Below are 23,115 nucleotides of genomic sequence, written 5' to 3'. Positions count from 1 at the left end.
AGGTAAAGAATATATATATATATATATATAGATAGATAGATAGATAGATAGATAATAATAATAAATATATAATAATAAAATAAATATAAATAAATATATTTTAAATTTTTACTAAAATGTAGTATATGTAAATTTAAATATTTTAAAATTGTATAAATTTAAATACTTGATTTATAAATTTTATAGTTTCACATATTGGAAAGAAAAAACATAAAATGTGCCATAACTTACACATTTTATGTTTTATTATTTTTTCCAGTATATTAAATTCAGCAGGTAATTAAGTATTAAAATGTGCAGACGTGTATATATATTAAAGAATAACTAAAGAAATTAATATAAAATATATAAAAATAAATAAATGAAGTAAATAAATGGCATTTTTACTAAAATTTAGTATATGAAAATTTTAATATTTAAAAAATTATAGATTTTAATACTTAAATTCAGTAAATAAACAGTAACTGTGTATTAAAGTGTGCAGAAGTGTGTCTCTTAGTGGATGTGTTCACTTATTGTCACTTACAGAACATGACTGGGGTGCCAAAATTTTTGCATACAAATGTATTTACACAGATGCTTTCTCTCTCACATCTACACACACCTCCAAAGTTCAGTCTTAGAAGCTGGTTGATCATTTTCTGAAGTAATCAAACGCATTCAGTGGTGTTGAGGTCTGGACTCTGGGGTGGTCAGTCCATCGTTCAGCTTCTTTGTTTGATGTGTCCGTCTCCTTTTCTCAGTGAGGTTCTTCTTGATCAGCTACACATCCTTTCAGACCCACAGCGCTGAGTCGTCTTCTCACAGTGGAAGGATGGACAGAAACACCTGTGGATGTTTTCAGATCTGAAGCAGCTTGATTTTCTCCTCTCTCTCAGAGATGAAAGCTTTAAGTGCTGTTTATCTGATGGGGGCAGTTTTGGGGTCGACCAGGTCTTCCAGGTGGTTGTTAGGAGCCACATTTTCACTGTAGCTTTTAATCCTTTCTTGAACTTCAGACTCTTGACTTCCTTCTATATTATTTTTTGTGCTATCTGGAATCTTTTTACTAAGAGTGCACCTTGGCAGAAGTGGTCGTGTGGAAGAATGATGGACGACGACAATTAAAGGTAATGTTTCTGTGGAGGGAGGGGTCTGGGGGGGGGATCATATTATAATATATGACAGCTGTAAAACACACACTTAGCAGTACACGGCATGTCTCTCATCTAACGGCTTCCCTTAATGATGAAGAGTCGACGCTTTAACGATGTGCAGAAAATCGCTTCTTCATTCCTCACCTGATGCTTTTCAGCACGTAAATTACTAATGGCATCAAATAAAACATGAATTATTGAGTGTGTTACATCAGCGCCAGGCCGTGTTGATTCAATTTTCACACTAACGCGTTCATATTGATGTCATATTTCAAATATTCATTTCTAAATAACTATGAAATATGTATTGTTTGCTATTTAAGCAAACAAGTATAATTTGTTACTTCAAAATATGCAGTTCTGCTCATCCGAAGTGAGAAAAACGCAGGAGCTGCATGTTAATCTGCCTCATAACCTTCATTCAACATTAAATTTACATCTCTCAGGAATAAATGATGCCACACAGATGGAATAATATGGTTATATTTTCTAACAGGGTGTCGAGAATTAGCAATGAACAAAGTACTTTGGGCACTAATTCAGTTTTAGCATATATATATATATATATATATATATATATGTGAAAATCATGATTTCCACGCAGATTCCAATTTTCAGCACCGACGTCCAGCGAGAGCAGCAGTGTCTGCATGTTCCAGCTAATGAGCGTATATATCATATGTATCATATATACAGACAGTGTCTATATCATACATACAGTCAATGAGTGTCTGTCATATATATAATATCATATATACAGTCAGTGAGTCTATATCATAAATATCATATATACAACCAGTAAGTGTGTGCATCATATATATCATATATACTGTCAAAGAGTGTCTGTCATATATATCATATATACAGTCAATGAGTGTATATATCATATATATATAGTCAGTGAGTGAATATATCACATATATCATATATACAGTCAATGAGTGTATATATATTATGTATCTTAGTCAATTAGTGTATGTATCATATATATCAAATACAGTCAGTGAGTGTATATATCATATATATCAAATACAGTCAATGAGTGTATATATCATATATACCATATAGAGTCAATAAGTGTATATATTATATATATCAAATACAGTCAATGAGTGTATATATCAATATATCATATATGCAGTCAGTGGTTCAGCTCCTCTGTGATTGTATCTCTCGCTCTCGTTCATACAGCTTGTGGGTTCCTGTTATAGTGGAGGTTCTCGAGGGGAACCGGAGCTCCACCAAGCTGCTGCTTTTGTTAGTTTGCTGCTTGTTGATTTATCCATAGCCCTCCTGAGAGCGTCTGTCCAGCGTAGACAGAGTAATCAGAGTAACACACAGCTCTGCAGCTGGGCTTCAGCCTGGACTACGACGGATGGGCTGAAGGATCAAACTCGAAATACGAGGTAATCATTTATGATAATTCAGTGGTGTAAATAATGTGAGAACTGTGCGCACATTTGAATGAAGTTCAGTGCATCTCTTTCCTCAGTGCAGCTCTGTAGGCTGTAAATAAACACACAGGTGTAGAAGTGGAGTGCTGTACGGAGGCGGTGCTGTCGGCGCTGTTCCTGCAGCTCGCTGTTTATCAGAGCTGGATGTGAGGAAAGAGGTGTAATGCAAGCCGTGACCTTTAAAATAATACATTTTTTCTCGCTGGGCGGAATATTCAGCCTCAGTTCCCCCCCGACAGGCACTTAATCAATACAGGCCAGCAGAGCCTGCTCTCTCTCTCTCTCCTCTCTATATACTGCTCTCTCTCTCTCTCTCTCTATATACTGCTCTCTCTCTCTCTCTCCCTCTCTATATACTGCTCTCTCTCTCTCTCTCTCTCTCTCTCTCTCTATATACTGCTCTCTCTCTCTCTCTCTCTCCTCTATATACAGCTGTCTCTCTCTCTCTCTCTCTCCTCTATATACAGCTCGCTCTCTCTCTCTCTCCTCTATATACAGCTCTCTCCCTCACATCTATGCACAGCTCTCTCTCTCCTCAATATACAGCTCTCCCTCTCTCTCCCAGCTCTATATACAGCTCTCTCTCTCTCTCTCCTCTATATACAGCTCTCTCTCTCTCTCTCTCCTCTATATACAGCTCTCTCTCTCTCACCTCTATATACAGCTCTCTCCCTCACATCTACATACAGCTCGCTCTCTCTCACCTCTATATACAGCTCTCACTCTCTTATCACTATATACAGCTCTCTCCCTCACATCTACATACACCTCTCTCTCACCTCTATATACCGCTCTCTGTCTCACTCTCTCTTTCTAACTTCTAAATACAGTTCTCTCTCTCTCACCTCGATATACAGCTCTCTCTCCATTACCTCCATACACAGCTCTCTCTCCCACCTCGATATACAGCTCTCTCTCCATTACCTCCATACACAGCTCTCTCTCCCACCTCGATATACAGCTCTCTCTCCATTACCTCCATACACAGCTCTCTCTCCCACCTCGATATACAGCTCTCTCTCCATTACCTCGATATACAGCTCTCTCTCCATTACCTCTATATACAGCTCTCTCTCCCACCTCGATATACAGCTCTCTCTCCATTACCTCCATACACAGCTCTCTCTCCCACCTCGATATACAGCTCTCTCTCCATTACCTCTATATACAGCTCTCTCTCTCACCTCGATATACAGCTCTCTCTCCATTACCTCTATATACAGCTCTCTCTCTCACCTCTATATACAGCTCTCTCTCCATTACCTCTATATACAGCTCTCTCTCTCACCTCGATATACAGCTCTCTCTCCATTACCTCTATATACAGCTCTCTCTCTCACCTCGATATACAGCTCTCTCTCTCACCTCGATATACAGCTCTCTCTCTCACCTCGATATACAGCTCTCTCCATTACCTCTATACACAGCTCCCTCTCTCACCTCGATATACAGCTCTCTCTCTCTCACCTCGATATACAGCTCTCTCTCTCTCACCTCGATATACAGCTCTCTCTCTCTCTCACCTCGATATACAGCTCTCTCTCTCACCTCGATATACAGCTCTCTCTCTCACCTCGATATACAGCTCTCTCTCTCTCTCACCTCGATATACAGCTCTCTCCATTACCTCTATACACAGCTCCCTCTCTCACCTCGATATACAGCTCTCTCTCCCCTACCTCTATATACAGCTCTCTCTCTCTAACCTCTACATACAGGTCTCTCGCTCACCTCTACATACTCCTCTCTCTCACCTCAATAGACTGCTCTCTCCCTCTCTAATCTCTGTATACACCTATCTCTCTCTTGCTCTCTTTCTCTCACCTCGATATACAGCTCTCTCTCTATTATTCTATATACAGCTGTCTCTCTATTATTCTATATACTGCTCTCTCTCTCTTACCTCTATATACAGCTCTCTCTCTCTTAACTCTATATACTGCTCTCTCTCACCTCTATACACACTTCTCTCTCTCATCTGCCCTCCACTTTTCTTCACCTTCCCTCTCTCTTCTCTTTCTTCCTGATTCTCTCTACCTTTCCTCTCTCACCTATACATACACCTCTCTCTCTCTCTCTCTCTCTCCCTTTTTTTTCTCTCTCTCTCTCTCTCCTATCTGCCCTCCACCTTCCTCAGTCTTCAGTATGATCTACAGTCCTGCCACAGGCGTGTGGCCTTTATTTATGCCGGTGCACCACTTTGTACATAACATCACATGTGACCCATTACCACCGCTGAAGGGTGGGCCGCTAAATCTGCTCCGACGCAGCAAACCCAGTCACCTTGAGCGCTTACAATTGTGTAAAAATCACAAGGCCCACCAGCCGCTACACTGCAACTCAATCACATTCAGACAAGCCCAGAGTTCCACTGAAGGAACCGGTACAGCACCGTACGGAGCTCAGCGCCTCCATAACGTTTCTTTTCTCAGTGTCGTTAAAGCATCTCGAGATCCTGCAGAGCGACATGAAGCCCTTCATATCACTGCTGTCGGAAGAAAACCTTGTATCTCAGTTTGGTATAGAGGGCGATCAGTGAGAAAACACAGCACAAATGAGAAAAACAGGATATTTGTGAGCTGTTTCAGCTTAATTGTTGTAGATGGAGGCTGCTTTAATGTGTCTGTATAAAGGTTGGAGAGGACGGTGGAACATGGCAGCTTTCCTTAATTAAATCCCTCTCGCCTCGCTGCATGTGACAGGTCTAACTTACTCTTTCAGGCAGAGAGACCGAACAACGCAAAGATCAAACAAATCCGCCTCTGTGTCGAGGCAGCCGGCATTAAGACTCTGTTAAAAGAGCAGAGAGACGCGCTAATCAAACAGCAAAGCAAAGCCCAGCGACGCTCCTATCATCTGTGACGACACAGAGCAGCGGATTGATGGACAAATACAGAAGGACTTCAAAGTGAACAGAACTGAGCTTCCTCCTGTGATCTAACAGCATTTAGGGGTGGGCAATATGACGAGATGATCTCATGACATCAGGACGCTCTTTCTGAGGATGTGATGGGTGTGGTCAGCATCTCTATAACACTAAACAACTGCATGAATCATAAAAAAGACCCATTCAGACCAATTATAGAGAACCTTTAAACAAACAAAAGCCTATTCTTTTACCAGAGGTGGGCGATATGCCGATATATCGTCATCACAATATACTGTATCACGATACACTTTCCTAAGGATACTGTGGGTGTCGTCAATACGTGAAGGACACTGAGTATTAAATCCTACAAAGATCATATTTAGACAGATTTAGACCAATCAGCCTGCAAACAACAACAACAGCCAGCGCAGTCATCTTTCTGTAGTGATATCACAACATTTTAATGGCTAAGAGAATCAAAATATACAGAATATCAGAAAACAAATTAAAAATGGTTTTGGACGGTATGTACATATGTATATACATGCTAATTTGCTAATTCTGGACACCCTGTTAGAAGATATAACCACATTATTCCATCTGTGTGACACTGTTTATATTTATATATATATATATATATAGTGTTTATATTATAAAGATTTCTCTATCAGTTTCAATCATATATATATATATATATAAACACTTGTTTAGTTCATTTTCGGCATTAATTTTAAGCAACAATAAGGTAAAAAGAACTTAAATATGCCATTTTTTTATGCCAGATTTTTCTGAGTTTAACATATTGGAAAGTATACAAAATAAAAAAATATTACATGCCATAATTTATGTTTATGTTAAATTCAGTAAATAAACAGTGTCTGTGCATTAAAATGTGCAGAAGTGTGTTCTCTGTAGAGGATGTGTTCACTTATTCACACTCAAGTCAACAAAACATAAAACTTGACCAGGGATGCCAAAACTTTTGCATGCGACTGAAGGCTGTAGGTCGTTTTTTGATGAGTGAAGCTCAAGATAAAATAAAAACAGAACCCAAACTGTTTATGTATTAAATATAAAAAATAAATAGGCACCTTTATTTTACTGATATTTAACAGCGAGTCTCTCTAGTTTCTCCCGAGTGCTTAGAGAATCAGCAAAGTATGAAATTTGATCAGAAGTTCACAAACTTTCCTTCCTTTCCAAAACTTCCTTTTTTCTTCCTGCTTTAGAAGCGTGGAGTCACACTGGACCGGCGTTAGTATTCCTTCACTTTTCTCCACAACAAAACTGGCTTCAGTACTAAAAACGCTGACCGTAAACTTTTGAACGTCAGTGTAAGTCAAACAGGTCAAAGCCAGAATTCCCACAGAGCATCGGGCCGACCGCTTCACCGCTTCCCTGCCTTATCGACCTGAGTCAGAGTTGCACAATCCCGAGGGCGTCTCAGGGCACTCATGTTACACCCTGATCCACTGTGACCGGCCTGCGTGGAGATGCTGGCAGGTGTGATCTGCTTCCATTAGCACATTCAGAGAACACGACTAGCAGGGAACCTCAAAAACAACGGAGTGGCGGCTCAGAGTGAGGCTGCGCAATGTATCACTCCTTCATCTGTATCGCGATATCAGCCTTTCTATTGCTGATACTGCAGAACGCCCCTATATGCAAATGAGTTTCTGACCAATCACAGCACCGGAGGGGTTTCTGCGGGTGATTCTGTGAAGCATGTAATCCAATAAAAGTCAGATGTTTTGATGAAAATAAAAATAATGCGTGGCCACGACTTAGTAAGACGTGGTAATGAGATAATTAAGTTGTGGCCACGACTTCGTAAGGCGTTGGAATGCGATAACTAAGTTGTGGCCACGACTTGGTAAGGAGTGGGAATGAGATTATGAAGTTGTGGCCATGACTTAGTAAGGCGTGGGAATGAGATAATGAACTTGTGGCCATAACTTAGTAAGGCGTGGGAATGAGATCATACCTTATTAAGCTATGGTCAAGGCCTAATTATCTCATTCCCTTGCCTTACTATGTCATGGCCACGCAATAGGATCTTGTTTTCATGCCTTACTAAGTCGTGGCCACGACTTCACAAGGCGTAGGAATGATGTAACTAAGATGTGACCACGACTTAGTAAGGCATGGGAACGAGATAATTAAGTTGTGGCCACCACTTAGTAAGGCATGGGAATATTTTTATAGGATGTCACCAGCAGGGCTCTACTCTTCTGGGAAGGCTTTACACTAGATGTTGAACACTGCTGTGAGGATTTGATTGAACATTTGTGAGGTCAGGTACTGATGTTGAAAGGGGAGTTCTGGGTCACTCCAACTCATCCCAAAGGTACTGGATGGAGCTCCAACACTCCAGAGAACACAGCTCCACTGCTCCTCTGGGCACCAAGCATGGTGGGCTTAAGTTGACCACGCTCCAAAGTGTCCCATCCTATTGGTCAATGCTTTTCTACAGAGATGATACAGTGTCAGCACGTTAAGGCAGGTGAAATCTGAACAGAAAGGCTGCCTGGTAGGTCTTCCATCCTCACCGTTGAGCTTCTTCCATCCTCACTGTTGAGCTTCTTCCATCCTCACCGTTGAGCTTCTTCCATCCTCACTGTTGAGCTTCTTCCATCCTCACCGTTGAGCTTCTTCCATCCTCACCGTTGAGCTTCTTCCATCCTCACCGTTGAGCTTCTTCCATCCTCACCGTTGAGCTTCTTCCATCCTCACCGTTGAGCTTCTTCCATCCTCACTGTTGAGCTTCTTCCATCCTCACTGTTGAGCTTCTTCCATCCTCACCGTTGAGCTTCTTCCATCCTCACTGTTGAGCTTCTTCATAGAAAACGATTTTCTAGCATAGAACACAATGGACACATGCACTGTACAGAAGTCAGGGACCGCCCTTCATTTGTTTAAAGTCGAAACGGTCATTAAGAACAAGTTCATATTTCAGCACCAGGATTAACGAAGATCTAATCTTCTCCTTATTGAAAAACGAACAATGGTCTCTGATTCTGCGCAGCAAAGAAGATCTCATTCACGTCAATTCCAAGGATCCGAGTGTCTCGGTGAGCCGGACGCTGCAGACCATCTTTCTTCTGTTACAAATCGGGCTGTAATATTTCTCCAAAGTCCTTGAAGCTTGAAGCGCTGGATGCGGCTCCAGACAGCAGGTGAGCGATTCCAGCCGGCCATATTGCGCGAGTCCTTGGGAGAAGCTCCTCTCGACAGCCGCAGTTTGTAACTGTCAAACGGCTTATGATCTACGGCGTTGGGCTGCGAGCCAGCAGACGGTGGGAGAAATTAAACTTGTGACAGACCGCTGACTGGAGCTGAGGAGGCAGTCAGAGACCACACCTGTAGGTGGACCGCTTTACGTCGTGTTTCCCACGTTAGAAGGGGTGTTTATTGCGTAAAAAACGAGTTCAGGCTTGACGCCGGAATGAACGCGAGCTTCCTGTGGAAGTGTTTATAGTTCATCCACTCAAATACCAGCATGGTGGTTGATTACTGGCTGGGTTTTCATTGTCTAGAGTCACTGCTGTGTCAACTGAAACGTATTTCACTAAACTGAATTAATGACAGCCACAGTATTTTTACCACTAAGTAGTTTAATAGATACACGACATGCTACATTATTCTATAACACAACTAAATGTGAATATATTTTAAAATTCATAGGCATTTTTACGCTTCCCAAAGCCAAAAGCTGTCAAGCAGTGCGACCTTCCAACCATATATGCAAACTAAACAAACTATGAAAAAAGGTAATTTAGCTACAACAATTCTGAAAAGGCATGAATTTATGTTTGAAACCTTTCCAAACATAATATGATGGAAAATAGATCAAGAAACTAATTACAAAACTTCTTCAAAATTCAGATTTTCCTTAAATGTCATGCGGCACAACCAACTACAAATGACTTTTATTCTGACATGCTTTTAAGAAAGAGTGGGCAGTGCACTGCATCATATAGAAGACCCCAAGTGACCTTCATGGTGCAATGTTCAGGGTCAGTAGCCCTGAAAAATTACTCAAAAATGGTCATTTTTGAGGGTTAAACTGCTGGAGGTTTTAAACACCTCAGTGTCACTGCTGGACTGAGAATAGTCCACCAACCAAAAATATCCAGCCAACAGCTTCCTGTGACCACTGATGAAGGACTAGAGGATGACCAACACAAACTGTGCAGCAGCAGATGAGCTATCGTCTCTGACTTTACATCTACAAGGTGGACTGACAAGGTAGGAGTGTCTAATAGAGTGGACAGTGAGTGGACACAGTGTTTAAAAACTCCAGCAGCACTGCTGTGTCTGATCCACTCGTACCAGCACAACACACACTAACACACCACCACCACGTCAGTGTCACTGCAGTGCTGAGAATGATCCACCACCTGCTCTGTGAGGGTCCATGGGGGTCCTGACCACTGAAGAACAGGGTAAAAGGGGGCTAACAAAGTATCAGAGAAACAGATGGACTACAGTCTGTAACTGTAGAACTACAAAGTGCACCTATATAGTAAGTGGAGGTCAGAATGTTGTGCCTGATCGGTGTATAAATCAGAAATAATCCAAATAAAATCACAGAATGCTTTTATTATCTGAAACTTCTACAGTTAAAGGGAAGAGAACGGAGCACGCAGACCCTGCGCTGCCGGTTCATTGTTCTCAGGGTTACCGTGTGACGCAGTGAGACTCCAGCAGTGTTTATGAAGGGTGGGCACTGTCCTCAACCGCCCGCCTCCTGCAATATTTATGACCTGTATTATGTAGCGCTCATTTTTGCATCCTTGCCAGCCGAGGACTGTAACGCATGCCAAACATACAGAGCTCTCTGTGGAAAACGCTGACTCTATAATTTGTTTTACTGACACTGAGCAGCCGCTGAAATCTCCCAGATTACTCTCCACACTACATGTAATGCGTATCAATTATGCTGCTGGGCCGCGTAGCGCTCTGACAGGCAGCCCATTCAGCTGAGGGGGAAATAGCCATGAACGCTCTATAAGAGCAGGAATAACACGCGCGTTCAGGAAAACAGCACAAATCAATCACTCATGCACACCCCCAGGGCATTGTGGGTAGTCATCTATGAAAAGGAGGGTTATCTGCCTGTCCAGGTGATCCCTCACTGGCCGCCGCGATCCATCACGGTCCGCTGCAGCAGACGTGCTAATTATATCTGACTGACTTTTATTTTCCAGTCACTCTTTAGCTTTTAGTTTCGTCATATTTCATTTTTCCTTATATTTCTATGGTTATATTGTTTATATGTTTCCTTTAACCCCTTATAATCTCAGGCTTATTACATACTAAGGCTTATTATTCAGTCACTGCAGGGACTTCAGTGCAAACTGGTTGAGATATTCTTCGATTATAGAAGTGTGTAATAAAATTTGGGCCATTTAAGGGGTTAAATTTGTTCATTTCAGTCATTTTCTATTTGCGTGTTCTTGAATCTCAACCTATGCTGTGTGTAAAATGTATGTAAAAAAGGGTTCTACATAAATCACATGTATTATTATTATTATTTTTATCGTTACTGTTATAATTATATTATTAGAGATACTAAAACCAACACACATATTTTTCCATGTAAACGTTATAAACAAAAAAGCTCTACATACTTAAAATGTATTTTTTGCTATTGTTATTTTTACTCTAATTATTTTTTTATTATTATAGATGGCAAAATTAACACCATTTGTATATCCTTTTTTTATTTCTATATAAATAAAACATTATTAATGTAATTATTATGATAATGGATTAAATTGGCTATCATATGTTGTTGTTATAATAATCAAAATAATAGTAAAAATAATAATTATTATTATTAGACATTAATTTTTCATGCATTATTCAATCTTTTAACCTTAAGAAAATAAAAATTAGTTTAAAAATGTATAACTTCAAATAATCAGTAAAGAGACTTTAAAACACAAATCACTGTCCTGGTAACTTAATATTAGAAGTTCAATAAACTTTTTGATCATTTTAATTTTTTAAACTTTCAATTTCTTTTTTTAATTTGTGCATGCATTTGTTTCCAAAAAATTTATTAATAAAATAAAATGTATTACTATTATTATTATTATTATTATTATTATTATTATTATTACTAGATATACCAAAATCAACATGTATTCCACCACATAGCAGCCGATCCACCACTAAGAGAAAAATAAGACGCAGTCGAGCTGCTTTTTGATCTCCAGTCATTAGATATCGCTCCACCAGGACAGGGAAAGTCATCTCGCCGTCACTCAGCGCCCCAGAGGAGGAGATTTTCCACAGAAGAAGAGACGGAGGGTGGAGGATGAAGATAAGAGGGAACGTAGAATGTGCCATCAAAGACATTTTCTCAGCAAAAAGAAGCTCCCGTCTCCGTCTCCGCTGCTGTACGTCAGTGCTGGTGGGGGGTTAAACAGCAGCTTCTGCACTAACACTCAGGCTGAGGCTGGAGATCCATCTTCATCTGCTGCGGCTCATCAAAGGCTAACTCAGTCCAGCACGGGCTGCAGCGGGCAGCACAGAACTACATTAACTGAGAAGAATCGCTCCCCCCTGTCCTTCAGAGTCACAGATACAGTCACATTAGAGTTAAAACTGCAGTCAACACAACTGATCAGTCAGCGACGACGATGTCAACAAGACAGTGAGTCATTTACTTCAAAATAAAAGTGAACCGTAACGTCCCACAATGATCCACACAGTCACTCTGACAGACTGTAATACACTACAGGAAGGGTAGGGGGCGATATGGCTTCTACTGTTTCATTTAAAAAGCCTCTATAATGTTCATATGATCCACACAGTCACTCTGACAGACTGTAATACACTACAGGAAGTGTAGGGGGCGATATGGCTTCTACTGTTTCATTTAAAAAGCCTCTATAATGTTCATATGATCCACACAGTCACTCTGACAGACTGTAATACACTACAGGAAGTGTAGGGGGCGATATGGCTTCTACTGTTTCATTTAAAAAGCTCTATAATGTTCATATGATCCACACAGTCACTCTGACAGACTGTAATACACTACAGGAAGTGTAGGGGGCGATACGGCTTCTACTGTTTCATTTAAAAAGCTCTATAATGTTCATATGCCTCTGCACGGTGCTCTATGCTGTTTTAATGAGATAAAAGCTGAGCAGAATTGAATCGAATCACTGTGAGGTCAGAGCTTCACCCCCTGCTGGTCTGAGCGGTTCACTCAATGCCTGCTCATGTTCTTTTTCCCCATGACGGGTTTGCAGGGAAGTGAAAGCCCGAGGGCGGCTGAGCGTGAATCAGCGCGGCGGCTGCGGCTCGGGCCCGTCTCTGACGCCACCTCTGACTAAAGGAGCCACACAAAGACATAATTACGCTCTCCTCTTCCCCAGAAACTGCCACCAGCTTCAGCTGCCACCGCAGCGCTGATGCTGACACTGATTCGGCAGTAATAAGATTTGAGGAACCTTTCGCAGAAGCAGACGCAGTGACTCAGAGGCACGGAGCCGCAGCCAGGTTCTCCGAAAAACGGGATTTCTGAAACAGGTTTAGCGCTCAAACACAGCCGCACAGCCACTGACAGACGGTGACTTAAGTGGCTTCTCCTCTTCCTGACATCCAACACACTCCTAAAACAGACGGTTCTTCAAGAGTTCTTTAGTAAAGAAAATGGTTCTAAATAGAACCATGAACACTCAAAGAACCCTTTGATGATTAAAGGGATCTTTGCATGGTGAAATGGTTCTTCAGGTTGTCAGAGAATGTGTGAGAACCTTTTTGAAAAGGGTTCTATGCGGCACCAAAAAGGGTTCTTCTGTTGTTACGATGTCAAGATTGTTACAATAGACGAACGCTTTTTAGTGCTGTATAGAACCTTCTTTCTACAAGGTTCTATCCTCCTGACCTTCAATACACTCTTAAAGGATGGTTCTGCAAGGGTTCTTTAGTAAAGAAAATGGTTCTAAATAGACACTCAAAGAACTCTTTACATGATTAAAGGGTTCTTTGCATGGTCAAATGGTTCTTTGGGTTGATGGAGAATGTGTTGTTATACCTGGAACCATATACCATTTTTGAAAATAGTTCTACAAAGCGCCAAAACCCTTTTTGGTGCCACATAGAACCCTTTTTCTAAAAGGTTCTATCTTCCTAACATTTACTACAATCTTAAAAAAGATGGGTGTTCAAGGGTTCCTTGGTAATGAAAATGGTTCCAAATGGAACCATGAACACTCAAAGAACTCTTTGTAAGATTAAAGAGTTCTTTTCATGGTGAAAGCGTTCCTCAGACCGTTGGAGAATACGTTGTATATGGTTCTATATAGAACCTTTTTGAAAAGGGTTCTATATCGCACCAAAAAGGGTTCTTCTGTTGTTACGATGTCAAGCTTGTCACAACAAAAGAACCCTTTTGGTGCTAAATAGAACCATTTCTCTAAAAGTCATTTGACATTCACTACACTCTTAAAACGATGGTTCTTCAAAGGTTCTTTAGTAAAGAAAATGGTTCTAAAAGGAATCATGAACACTCAAAGAACCCTTCGCATGACTAAACGGTTCTCTGCATGGTGAAAGCGTTCTTCAGATTGATGAAGAATGTGCTGTATGTGGTTCTATTTAGAAACTTCCTGAAAAAGGTTCTATATATTGCCAAAAAGGGTTCTTCTACTGTTACGATGCCGAGCTTGGTACAATAGAAGAACCCTTTTTGGCCCTACATAGAACCCTTCTTCTAAAAGGCTCTAACTTTCTAAATGAAATCGTTCAGGTTTAAATATTTAACCAGGCATCGTTGTTTGTATATCCAAGAGAAAAAGCGCATATTAAGATTTAGTCATCTTAATTTTTCAAGCAGTCGCATCAGTGCCACAATTAATATGACAAAAATGTCTATATTTGTGTTGTAGTCATGGCGACCCCTGGTTCCTATCACCACCACTGTAAAGACATCTGAACTATTTCACACCAAACCTCTCTGAATGACTCTGTTTACACCTCAAACACTGAATTATGCAGTAAAAAATGTGAGATTCTCCTTTAAATAATACAAATATTGTAGCATTCGGGGTGGAGCTACCCAGGATTCATTGGTTGGATTCTAATTCCTTCTTATTTGTATTATTTTTATATAAAAACACACATAATTGGCACAAACATGCATATAAATGTGCAGGTTTTGCTTCTTTCTTTGCAGGAAAGCAGTATGAGAATTTAAAATATGCATTATCATGATACAAACTGCTGAGTTAACAGCGTAACCATGACAACTCTACTTCCTACTGAAATATTAGGTCTGCTGCAATGAACTAAGACTTATCAAAAAGCAGCACGACCAAAGCAAAAAGCCTGAAAACAGCACCGCCTCCCTGCCCGGCAGCCCCGATCCACGTCTTACGCCGAAGCCTCCGTCACAGAGACCTCAAAAAAACAATAATATCACGCTGGACATCGCCACCACCCTCAAACAGGAGGAAAAGGACGTACTTTAGTGAGTCGTTAGAGTACATGATCATCAATCAACCTCTCCTTTGTGCCGGTGTTTGTGCCGTGTCACTGGAGCGAACGTGATGTATTGCTGGGCCACAAACAATGGGCTATAAATAGAGTTCATTCTCCATCCAGCGGCATCCTGGGGGCGTCCAGCTCATCCACCTCCACAGTGGACTACCAGCTAAGGCGACACTCGGCTTTCCAAAAAGCCCTACTTCATTCCCTCCCCCCAAAAAATCATTATTTTAAAGCTGCAGCGGAAAAAACGATGCTATGAACTGAGATATTTCTCAGTATAGCCAATATAACTACGTATATATCACTGCTGTCGGAAGAAAACCTCGTATCTCCAAAATGGTAACTTTACAGGAGAAGGAAAAAACATACTTTACTTTTAATGTAAGTCAATGGAACCAGACGTCTTTCCAAGTGATTCTGGGTTGTTTCCTTTGGTCCATTCATCATGAAATTTACAAACGATGTAAAGGGAACAGGTATTTTCAAATTATGTCAAAAACTGAAAAACGAGGTTTTCTTCCGACAACAACGATATACTGTATTATGGAGAATATCATAAGATAAGGTCGTTTTATCCAGTTATTCTATTGGCAGATCAACTTGCTTATTTAATTAGGCATTATTTCTTGAAACGAGATTATCTGCCAATGCATTATGATACATCACTGGGTAAAATGACTTAAAGGGGCCTAAAACTAGAGTTTAATATGTTATTTGTTGTGTTACGCAGCGTTCAGTAGCGTAGCATTACGTCACTATTCTTCATTTTTCATTAACCACTGTTCTCACTACAACACCCAGCAGGCATTAAGCAAATGCATCATACAACCACTGGGAATCCAACCAATCGTGACTGCTAGCCTCGTCACAGTTCTAGCAGTCCTACCCCCATTAAGCCGGGTTACACTACATGACTTTTACCCTGATTTTAGCCCCGATTCTCAGTCTGGCTGAGTCTGAGCTGTTCGGCTCTAGTCTGCAGATTTTTGGGTTTTTGTGTGAGGGGCGCAGACTCAGATTTACAGCCTCCCGATCGCGTTTCAGACCAGTCGGAGTTTATTAAACGTTTGATTTTTTGATCCAACTCCGCGAAATCTAGTGTAAACTGAAAACGACTCAGTCTGAACAGATTCCTGCAACAGCCAATGAACACAAAGTGAGAAAGAAGAAAATGCAGCAAGTAAACAAAGAAAAATGGTGAAAAGTCTCTCAGGTGTGGAGCAAAGCTTTCTAATGAGCTAAGTTTAAGGCTCAGTGGAGTTTATGTACATTTAAAACTCTAAAAATACCAAACTGATCACATTTTTAAATCCATCATCCTCATTAAACATGTTTACCTGCTGCTTCTTTACTGTTTCAGCGCAAACGGCAGAGAAAACAGCAGCAGCTGCAATACGTTTGTTTATTTGCGTCTCCTAATAACGGGAGAACGCGAGTGTTCGCGAGAGTTTGCGAGAGTTCACTGAGCTCCCTTCTGTTCAGCAACAGCTGGAAAGTTGAGTAGTGTGTGATCCCTGATCATTTAATGTGGATCCCCAATATTTCAGTCGCCCAAAACATCTGCAAAAACCAGTCTGATAGTGAGACGCCCAGTCTTTTCTAATCTGTTCAGACTTTAAAAGTCGTGTAGTGAACCCGGCGCTTTACGCAGCGTTCTGTAGTCTTCACTAATCAATGTTCTCACTACAATACCCAGCATGCATAGAGCAAATGCATCATACAACCACTGGGAATCCCTGTGGTGCCAACCAATCGTGACCGCTAGCCTCGCCACTACTCTAGCAACTCCTACCTGTTACTGAACAAACTGTAAAGAAAACAGCGATTCTATCTTTAGTCAGTACAAAATGGTCACCAGGGCCAAATTTTCACCCTTTCAGCCAGAGAAAACAGGAGAAGGTAGGATATCGAGATAGCTACGTTGCTAACTTCAGCTGAATCACTTAACTTTAACGTTTTACTTGTTAACTCTAAAAAAAGGGAACATAAACAGCAGCATATTTCGTCTTATTATAGCTGTTAATGTGCTGTGGAAATGAGACAAAACTGCAAAATACTATATTTTGTAAAATGTATATGTTTAAATGATCAGCTTTAAAACAATTAGTCCAGCAACACTTTACAGATTATGAAAAGATGGGTTTAAAAAATGCTGTTTACAGTTTTACAATCTTCAATTCTGTTTAACTGAACTTGAAAATGTTAGTAATCGTGTCAACCAATCGTGACTGCTAGCCTAGCCACTAATCTAGCAACTCCTACCTCTGTTACTGAACAAACTGTAAAGGAAACAGAGATTCTATCATCATCCAGTACAAAAATGGTCATCAGGGCCAGGTTTTCACCCTTTCAGCCAGAGGAGACAGGAGAACCCTGAGGTAAGATATCTAGATAGACAGCTATGTTGTAACTTTAGCTTTTAGCCTCATCTGGCTGGTCCTTTGTGTCTTTGGGTAACTCATTCACATCATGAACATGATCTGAAGATGGTAACCACTGCTAAACAGCCCCAATACGAAATTCAGCTCCAGTGAACTCAGCTATGACTGCATTCACCAAAACAGAACAGCTGTAGCTCCTCCCACCTTCAAGCTACATCATCATAGGGTGGGGTGCGGGGGGTTTCTGGCCTTTTGTCACTTAAGACACTACTGCGGTACCACTGTAGGAGGCGAGCGGCACGTTTACGTCAGTTCACAACAGATGTAGCGAATATATATACAGTTGTGTGCAAAAGTCTTGGCGCCCCCGTCAAATTGACCCTTTTTATTGATTTTCTGAGTGAAGGTAAGTTTTACACATCCACCACAGGGAACGCACTTCTGCACTTTTTTAAGGCACAATTACTGTTCGTTCGCTGAATTCAGCCTCCCGGGGCAAAAACTGTGGGTAGTGCAAAAGTTATGGCACCGATTATTATTTTTATTATTAAACGCAGCAAATAAATAGAAGTTGTGCACTAAAATTTGCCATATTTGTGATGGAAAAACGCGCATGGCATGTCATTTGACCAGAGGTGTTCAATCTTCTGCATATGACTGTATAGAGAAAGACAAATTTTAAGATTCATACACTTTCAGTTTACTATTTCAGCCAGAATCGTGTTGATGTAGCAAGTTTTATTCAAGAGCAAAGCACGTTTTTCCAACGTGTCCCGACTAAAATGATTTCTTCGTTAGACGTTGTCTAATTTTGAGCTAATTGGCCTTCGTCTGCTCCCATGCTGGAGTCGAAAATAAGATTACAGAGGATTACGCCGGGGGCATTTGTGTAATACCAAACACATGCTCATGGGGTGGGTCACTCACCGGCTACAGCGAATCCATCCTGATGTCTGAGGGCCAGAGGGAACCATATTCACTTGACCGGTATCTAATTCTTTGATTAATCTCGTTCTCATGTGGGCTTCATGCTACGTGGCTGTTTATGTGTTGAGTCACTCGCTTTAGCGTACGGCTATAATCAGAAACAGAGCACAACAGCCTGCAGCTGCATCAGGCCAGCATGCAGATGATATCATCATCTCCCCACCAGGCCATTACAGCCAATCCACCGCTAAGCGGTCAGAATCAATCCTCTCTGCTGCCACACTGCGCTATCTACGAATCTCTGCAGCTGCGAGACCTTCAGCGATAAACGCTTTGCTTCGATGCTCTTGAACGACCTTGAAACGCTGTTACGTTGTACAGTGATGAGGAATCTTCAGCGAATCTCCTCTAAAAGCCGCTTTCGGTCTCTGTTACTTGATTTCACACCTTACAGTAGAACGTAATGAGACGTGATGCAGAGAGAAGCTCGTTAGCGCTGGACTTTACCTTCCAGCACGGTCAGTTTGGCACTGGTGTTGATCTCGCCGGCGCTGTTGGTGGCCGTGCACTCGTATATGGCCTCATCGCGGTGTGTGCGCAGCGGCTGGATGCGCAGGACGGAGCCTGAGCCATCATCAAACTCGATCACCTGAGAGAGAGAGAGAGAGAGAGAGAGAGAGGGAGAGAGAGAGAAAGAGAGAGAGAGACTTAATGACAGTTGTTACTTCAACTTTGGCACTCCTACAACAAGATATGATAAAGCTTAGTGAACTGAATTGATGAGAGAGAGAGAGATAGAGATAAAGAGAGAGAGAGAGATGAGAGAAAGAAAAAAGAAAGGAAAAGATGGAGAGAGAATGAGAAAGAAACAGTGAGAAAAGGATAGAGACAGAGAGAAATTGATGAGAAAGAGAATAGGTAAGAAAGCGAAAGAGAGAGAGAAAGAGATGGAGAAAAAAATGAAAAAAGAGGAAGAGAAACAGAAATCAGAGCGAGTGAGAGAAAGCAAGACAGAGAGAGACTAAGAGAGAGAAAGAAAGAAAGAAAGAAAGAAAGAAAGCTAACTAAAATGAAAAAGAAACAGTGAGAGATCAGGACAGAAACAGAGATTGACGAGCGAGAGAGAAAGAGAAAGAGTGAGAAAGCAGAAATGAAAAAGGGAGAGAAAGAGAGAAAAAAGAGGGAGTGAGAGACACTGCGATACAGAGACTAAGAGAGAGAGAGAGAAAGAAAGAAAGACAAGAAAGAAAGAAGACAAGGAAAGAGAAAGAGAGAGAAACAGTGAGAGAAGGATAGAGATAGAGATAGACTGAAGAGTGAGAAAGAGAAAGCGTGAAAAAGACAGACAGAAAGAATGAAAAGAGTGAGTGAGACAGCAAGATAGACAGTAAGAGAGAGCGAAAGAAAGGAAAAGGAAAAAGAAAGAAAGAACGAAAGAAAGAGAGCAAGAGAGACAGACAGTGACCGTGTGTGTGAGAGTGAGAGAGAGAGAGATAGAGAGACTATACGAACTCATACACTGTGTAAGTCTAAGCTCTTCAGTGTACTGCAGTCTTCACTCAGCCACCTGCTGCCTCTCTGTATCGCGTCCAGGCCGTTAACGCTGTACTCCAGACTAAAGTCTGGGCTTTAGTGTACAGTACATTAAGCCTAACTGTCTGAGTGTGTTTGAACGCATTATCTTCAGCTCCTCAGGCTCAGAGAGATGATTCATACACAGCTAAACTACGCTGTAACGCTTTGAGCCCCTGTTAATACTTCAGTCCATCAGGCACCACCGTAAAGAGCTGCACTCCACAGAGCTTTACACATTCATACTGTACGCATCTCTAATGAAGCAGCACCTTATTTACACACATCACCTTCAGAAGTCTGGAGTTACTCTTATTGTTCTGCATTCAATTTACACAAATATAATAACATAAATTTGAGTGAACTCAAATTTTCATCTTCGACATCCAGTGAGAGCAACAGTGCCTGCATGTCCCAACAAATGAGTGTCTATATCATATATACATACACAGATCAGGCATAACATTATGACCACCTCCTTGTTTCTACCCTCATTGTCCATTTTATCAGCTCCACTTACTATATAGGTGCACTTTGTAGTTCTACAGTTACAGACTGTAGTCCATCTGTTTCTCTGATACTTTGTTAGCCCCCTTTTACCCTGTTCTTCAGTGGTCAGGACCCCCATGGACCCTCACAGAGCAGGTACTATTTGGGTGGTGGATCATTCTCAGCACTGCAGTAACACTGACGTGGTGGTGGTGTGTTAGTGTGTGTTGCGCTGGTCTGAGTGGATCAGACACAGCAGTGCTGCTGGAGTTTTTAAACACCTCAGTGTCACTGCTGGACTGAGAATAGTCCACCAACCAAAAATATCCAGCCAGCAGCGTCCTGTGGGCAGCGTCCTGTGACCACTGATGAAGGACTAGAGGATGACCAACACAAACTGTGCAGCAGCAGATGAGCTATCGTCTCTTACTTTACATCTACAAGGTGGACCAATGAGATAGCAGGGTCTAATAGAGTGGACAGTGAGTGGGCACAGTGTTTAAAAACTCCAGCAACACTGCTGTGTGATCCACTCGTACCAGCGCAACACACACTAACACACCACCACCACGTCAGTGTTACTGCAGTGCTGAGAATGATCCACCACCCAAGTAGTACCTGCTCTGTGAGGGTCCATGGGGGTCCTGACCACTGAAGAACAGGGTAAAAGGGGGCTAACAAAGTATCAGAGAAACAGATGGACTACAGTCTGTAACTGTAGAACTACAAAGTGCACCTATATAGTAAGTGAAGCTGATAAAATGGACAATGAGCGTAGAAACAAGGAGGTGGTCAGAATGTTATGTCTGATCGCTGCATGCTCCTCTCCAAACCACACAGACTGAAGGTGATGGCGACTGCAGGGATGAATCACCCCAAAATGATCATTAAGCTCTTCTAACACGGTTCACTCCTTCAGCGGCGTCAGCACAGCGGTGGTGGGATCTGAGAGCCACGTATGAGCCGCCGAGACTGATCTGGGCGGCGTCTCAGTGTGGACGGTGGGAAATGAGGTAGAAGAGGGCCAGCCTGGACGGTTCTCTTTTGAAGGTTACTTGTTGAGAGATGCCTCTTGAAGCTGCACTCCCCCCTACTGGGAAATAATGGGCCTCCCCACTGACCCGAACCATCACGCGGTCATCACACCCTCAGAACAGGCCTACAGCGCTCGCTCCGGCTAGAGACGGCACGCAGAGACAGCCGAGGAGGTGTGGAGACGAGGAAATGGAAAAAACGCTGCAGGAGGACACGCCACGAACTGACTGGACTCTAATGTGTCCTTCATTTCCACTAGAATAGAATGTATTACATCAACACTGTTATTGCCAGAAGTGAACCGAAAGACAAGACTGTGTTCATGTAATGCATTTTATTCACCTGGAAAACAGTAAATTCAACACGGCACTTCGTTCAGTGGAGCAACGGCCATTTCTGCTCTTCAAATAGCCACAGTTTCTAAATGGACAGCATCCGAATATCCCGACGAGAGGATATTCTACATTCTTACAAATAAAAATACAAAAACACCGAAGATTTAGCGTCTCTTTATTGCGTGCAGCTACCATAAGAGCTAGCACATCTGACGGTTGGGCTGATTTAGCGGCTTATCGTTGTATTTCAGTTTGATTTGATTTTTTATTTAATGCTTCTTTTTAGGTGAATTCAGTGATTTATCATTTCTTTTTAACAGTTTTCCACAGCATTTTAGGCCAATTTAGTGTGCTTTATCCTTTTTTTGGCCAATTTAGTGATTTATCTTTGCGTTTTAGACCAATTTAGTGATTTACCTTTTGTTTTTAGGCTGATTTTGTGATTTATCTTTGGATTTCAGGCCAAATTAAGTAATTTATCTTTTCTTTTTATGCTGATTTTGTGACTTTTCTTCTTAGGCCGATTTAGTGATTACCTTTTGCGTTTAAGTCCAATTTAGTAATTTTCGTTTCTTTGTAGGCTAATTCAGGGGATTATCTTCACGTTTTAGGCTGATTTAGTGATTTATCTTGGTGTTTTAGGCTGATTTAGTTATTTTTCTTGGTGTTTTAGGCTGATTTAGTCATTTATCTTTGCATTTTAGGCTGATTTATTGATTTTTCTTTGTGTTTTAGGCTGATTTAGTGATCTATCTTACCTGTATGAGCAATGTTTGAGAAATAAAAGCGAGAAGGTATGATTAGAGTGAAGAGGGACGATGGGGACAGCGGAGGAGAGGTAGTTGGGGTGTGTTTGGTGGGGGGGGTACCTCAAATCTCTGAGAGCTGACTTTCTTCCCCTTTTTCATCCATGTTATCCGGGGTTTGGGCTCCCCCCCGGCCTGGCACACAAACGACGCCACGCCACCAGAAATTCCCGTCTGGTCCTCAGGAGTCTTGATGAAACTTGGCAAACCTAGCAGAGAGAGAGAGAGAGAGAGAGAGAGAGAGTTGTTATGTCTTGAGTTGTGCTCTCATATTAAAGTGACAGCTCAGTGTGATGCATGCTGTTAGCATCATGCTAATTGGTGGGGTATAAGCTTCCATTACTTATTGGCCTCAAAGCTCCAGTGCAAAACTGGGTAAATCTGCATGTCTGGCTGATCTAGAGCTTTAAGACAGCCCGAGGAAAACACACATAAATCATACCAACTATACCGGTTGGATAAATGTCATCAACTTAAGTGCTTCATTAAGCGTGACGGTAATTTGAAATGAAGCCTGTTTTATTGACGTGTTCCCAAACGTATACATTGATCTTAAGTGTCTATTAGCGAGTCCTGGTTGAAAAGCGTCCCATCATCGGCA

General features: G+C 41.5%; 1 protein-coding gene across 1 annotated transcript in view; it reads right to left on the bottom strand.

The window, feature by feature from the left end:
* ptprfb (protein tyrosine phosphatase receptor type Fb) overlaps positions 1 to 23,115 on the bottom strand; it is a 240,049-nt gene that overhangs the window by 178,430 nt on the left and 38,504 nt on the right. Inside the window, 2 exon segments of the mRNA XM_036556368.1 lie at positions 18,785 to 18,926; positions 22,578 to 22,723. Coding sequence (XP_036412261.1) covers positions 18,785 to 18,926; positions 22,578 to 22,723 — 288 coding nt within the window.

The sequence above is a fragment of the Colossoma macropomum genome, unplaced genomic scaffold, assembly GCF_904425465.1.
Source record: "Colossoma macropomum unplaced genomic scaffold, Colossoma_macropomum, whole genome shotgun sequence".
In the NCBI taxonomy this organism is placed as follows: Eukaryota; Metazoa; Chordata; class Actinopteri; order Characiformes; family Serrasalmidae; genus Colossoma; species Colossoma macropomum.
The sequence above is the reverse complement of the archived record's forward strand: the minus strand, read 5'-3'. Positions and strand labels throughout refer to the sequence as shown.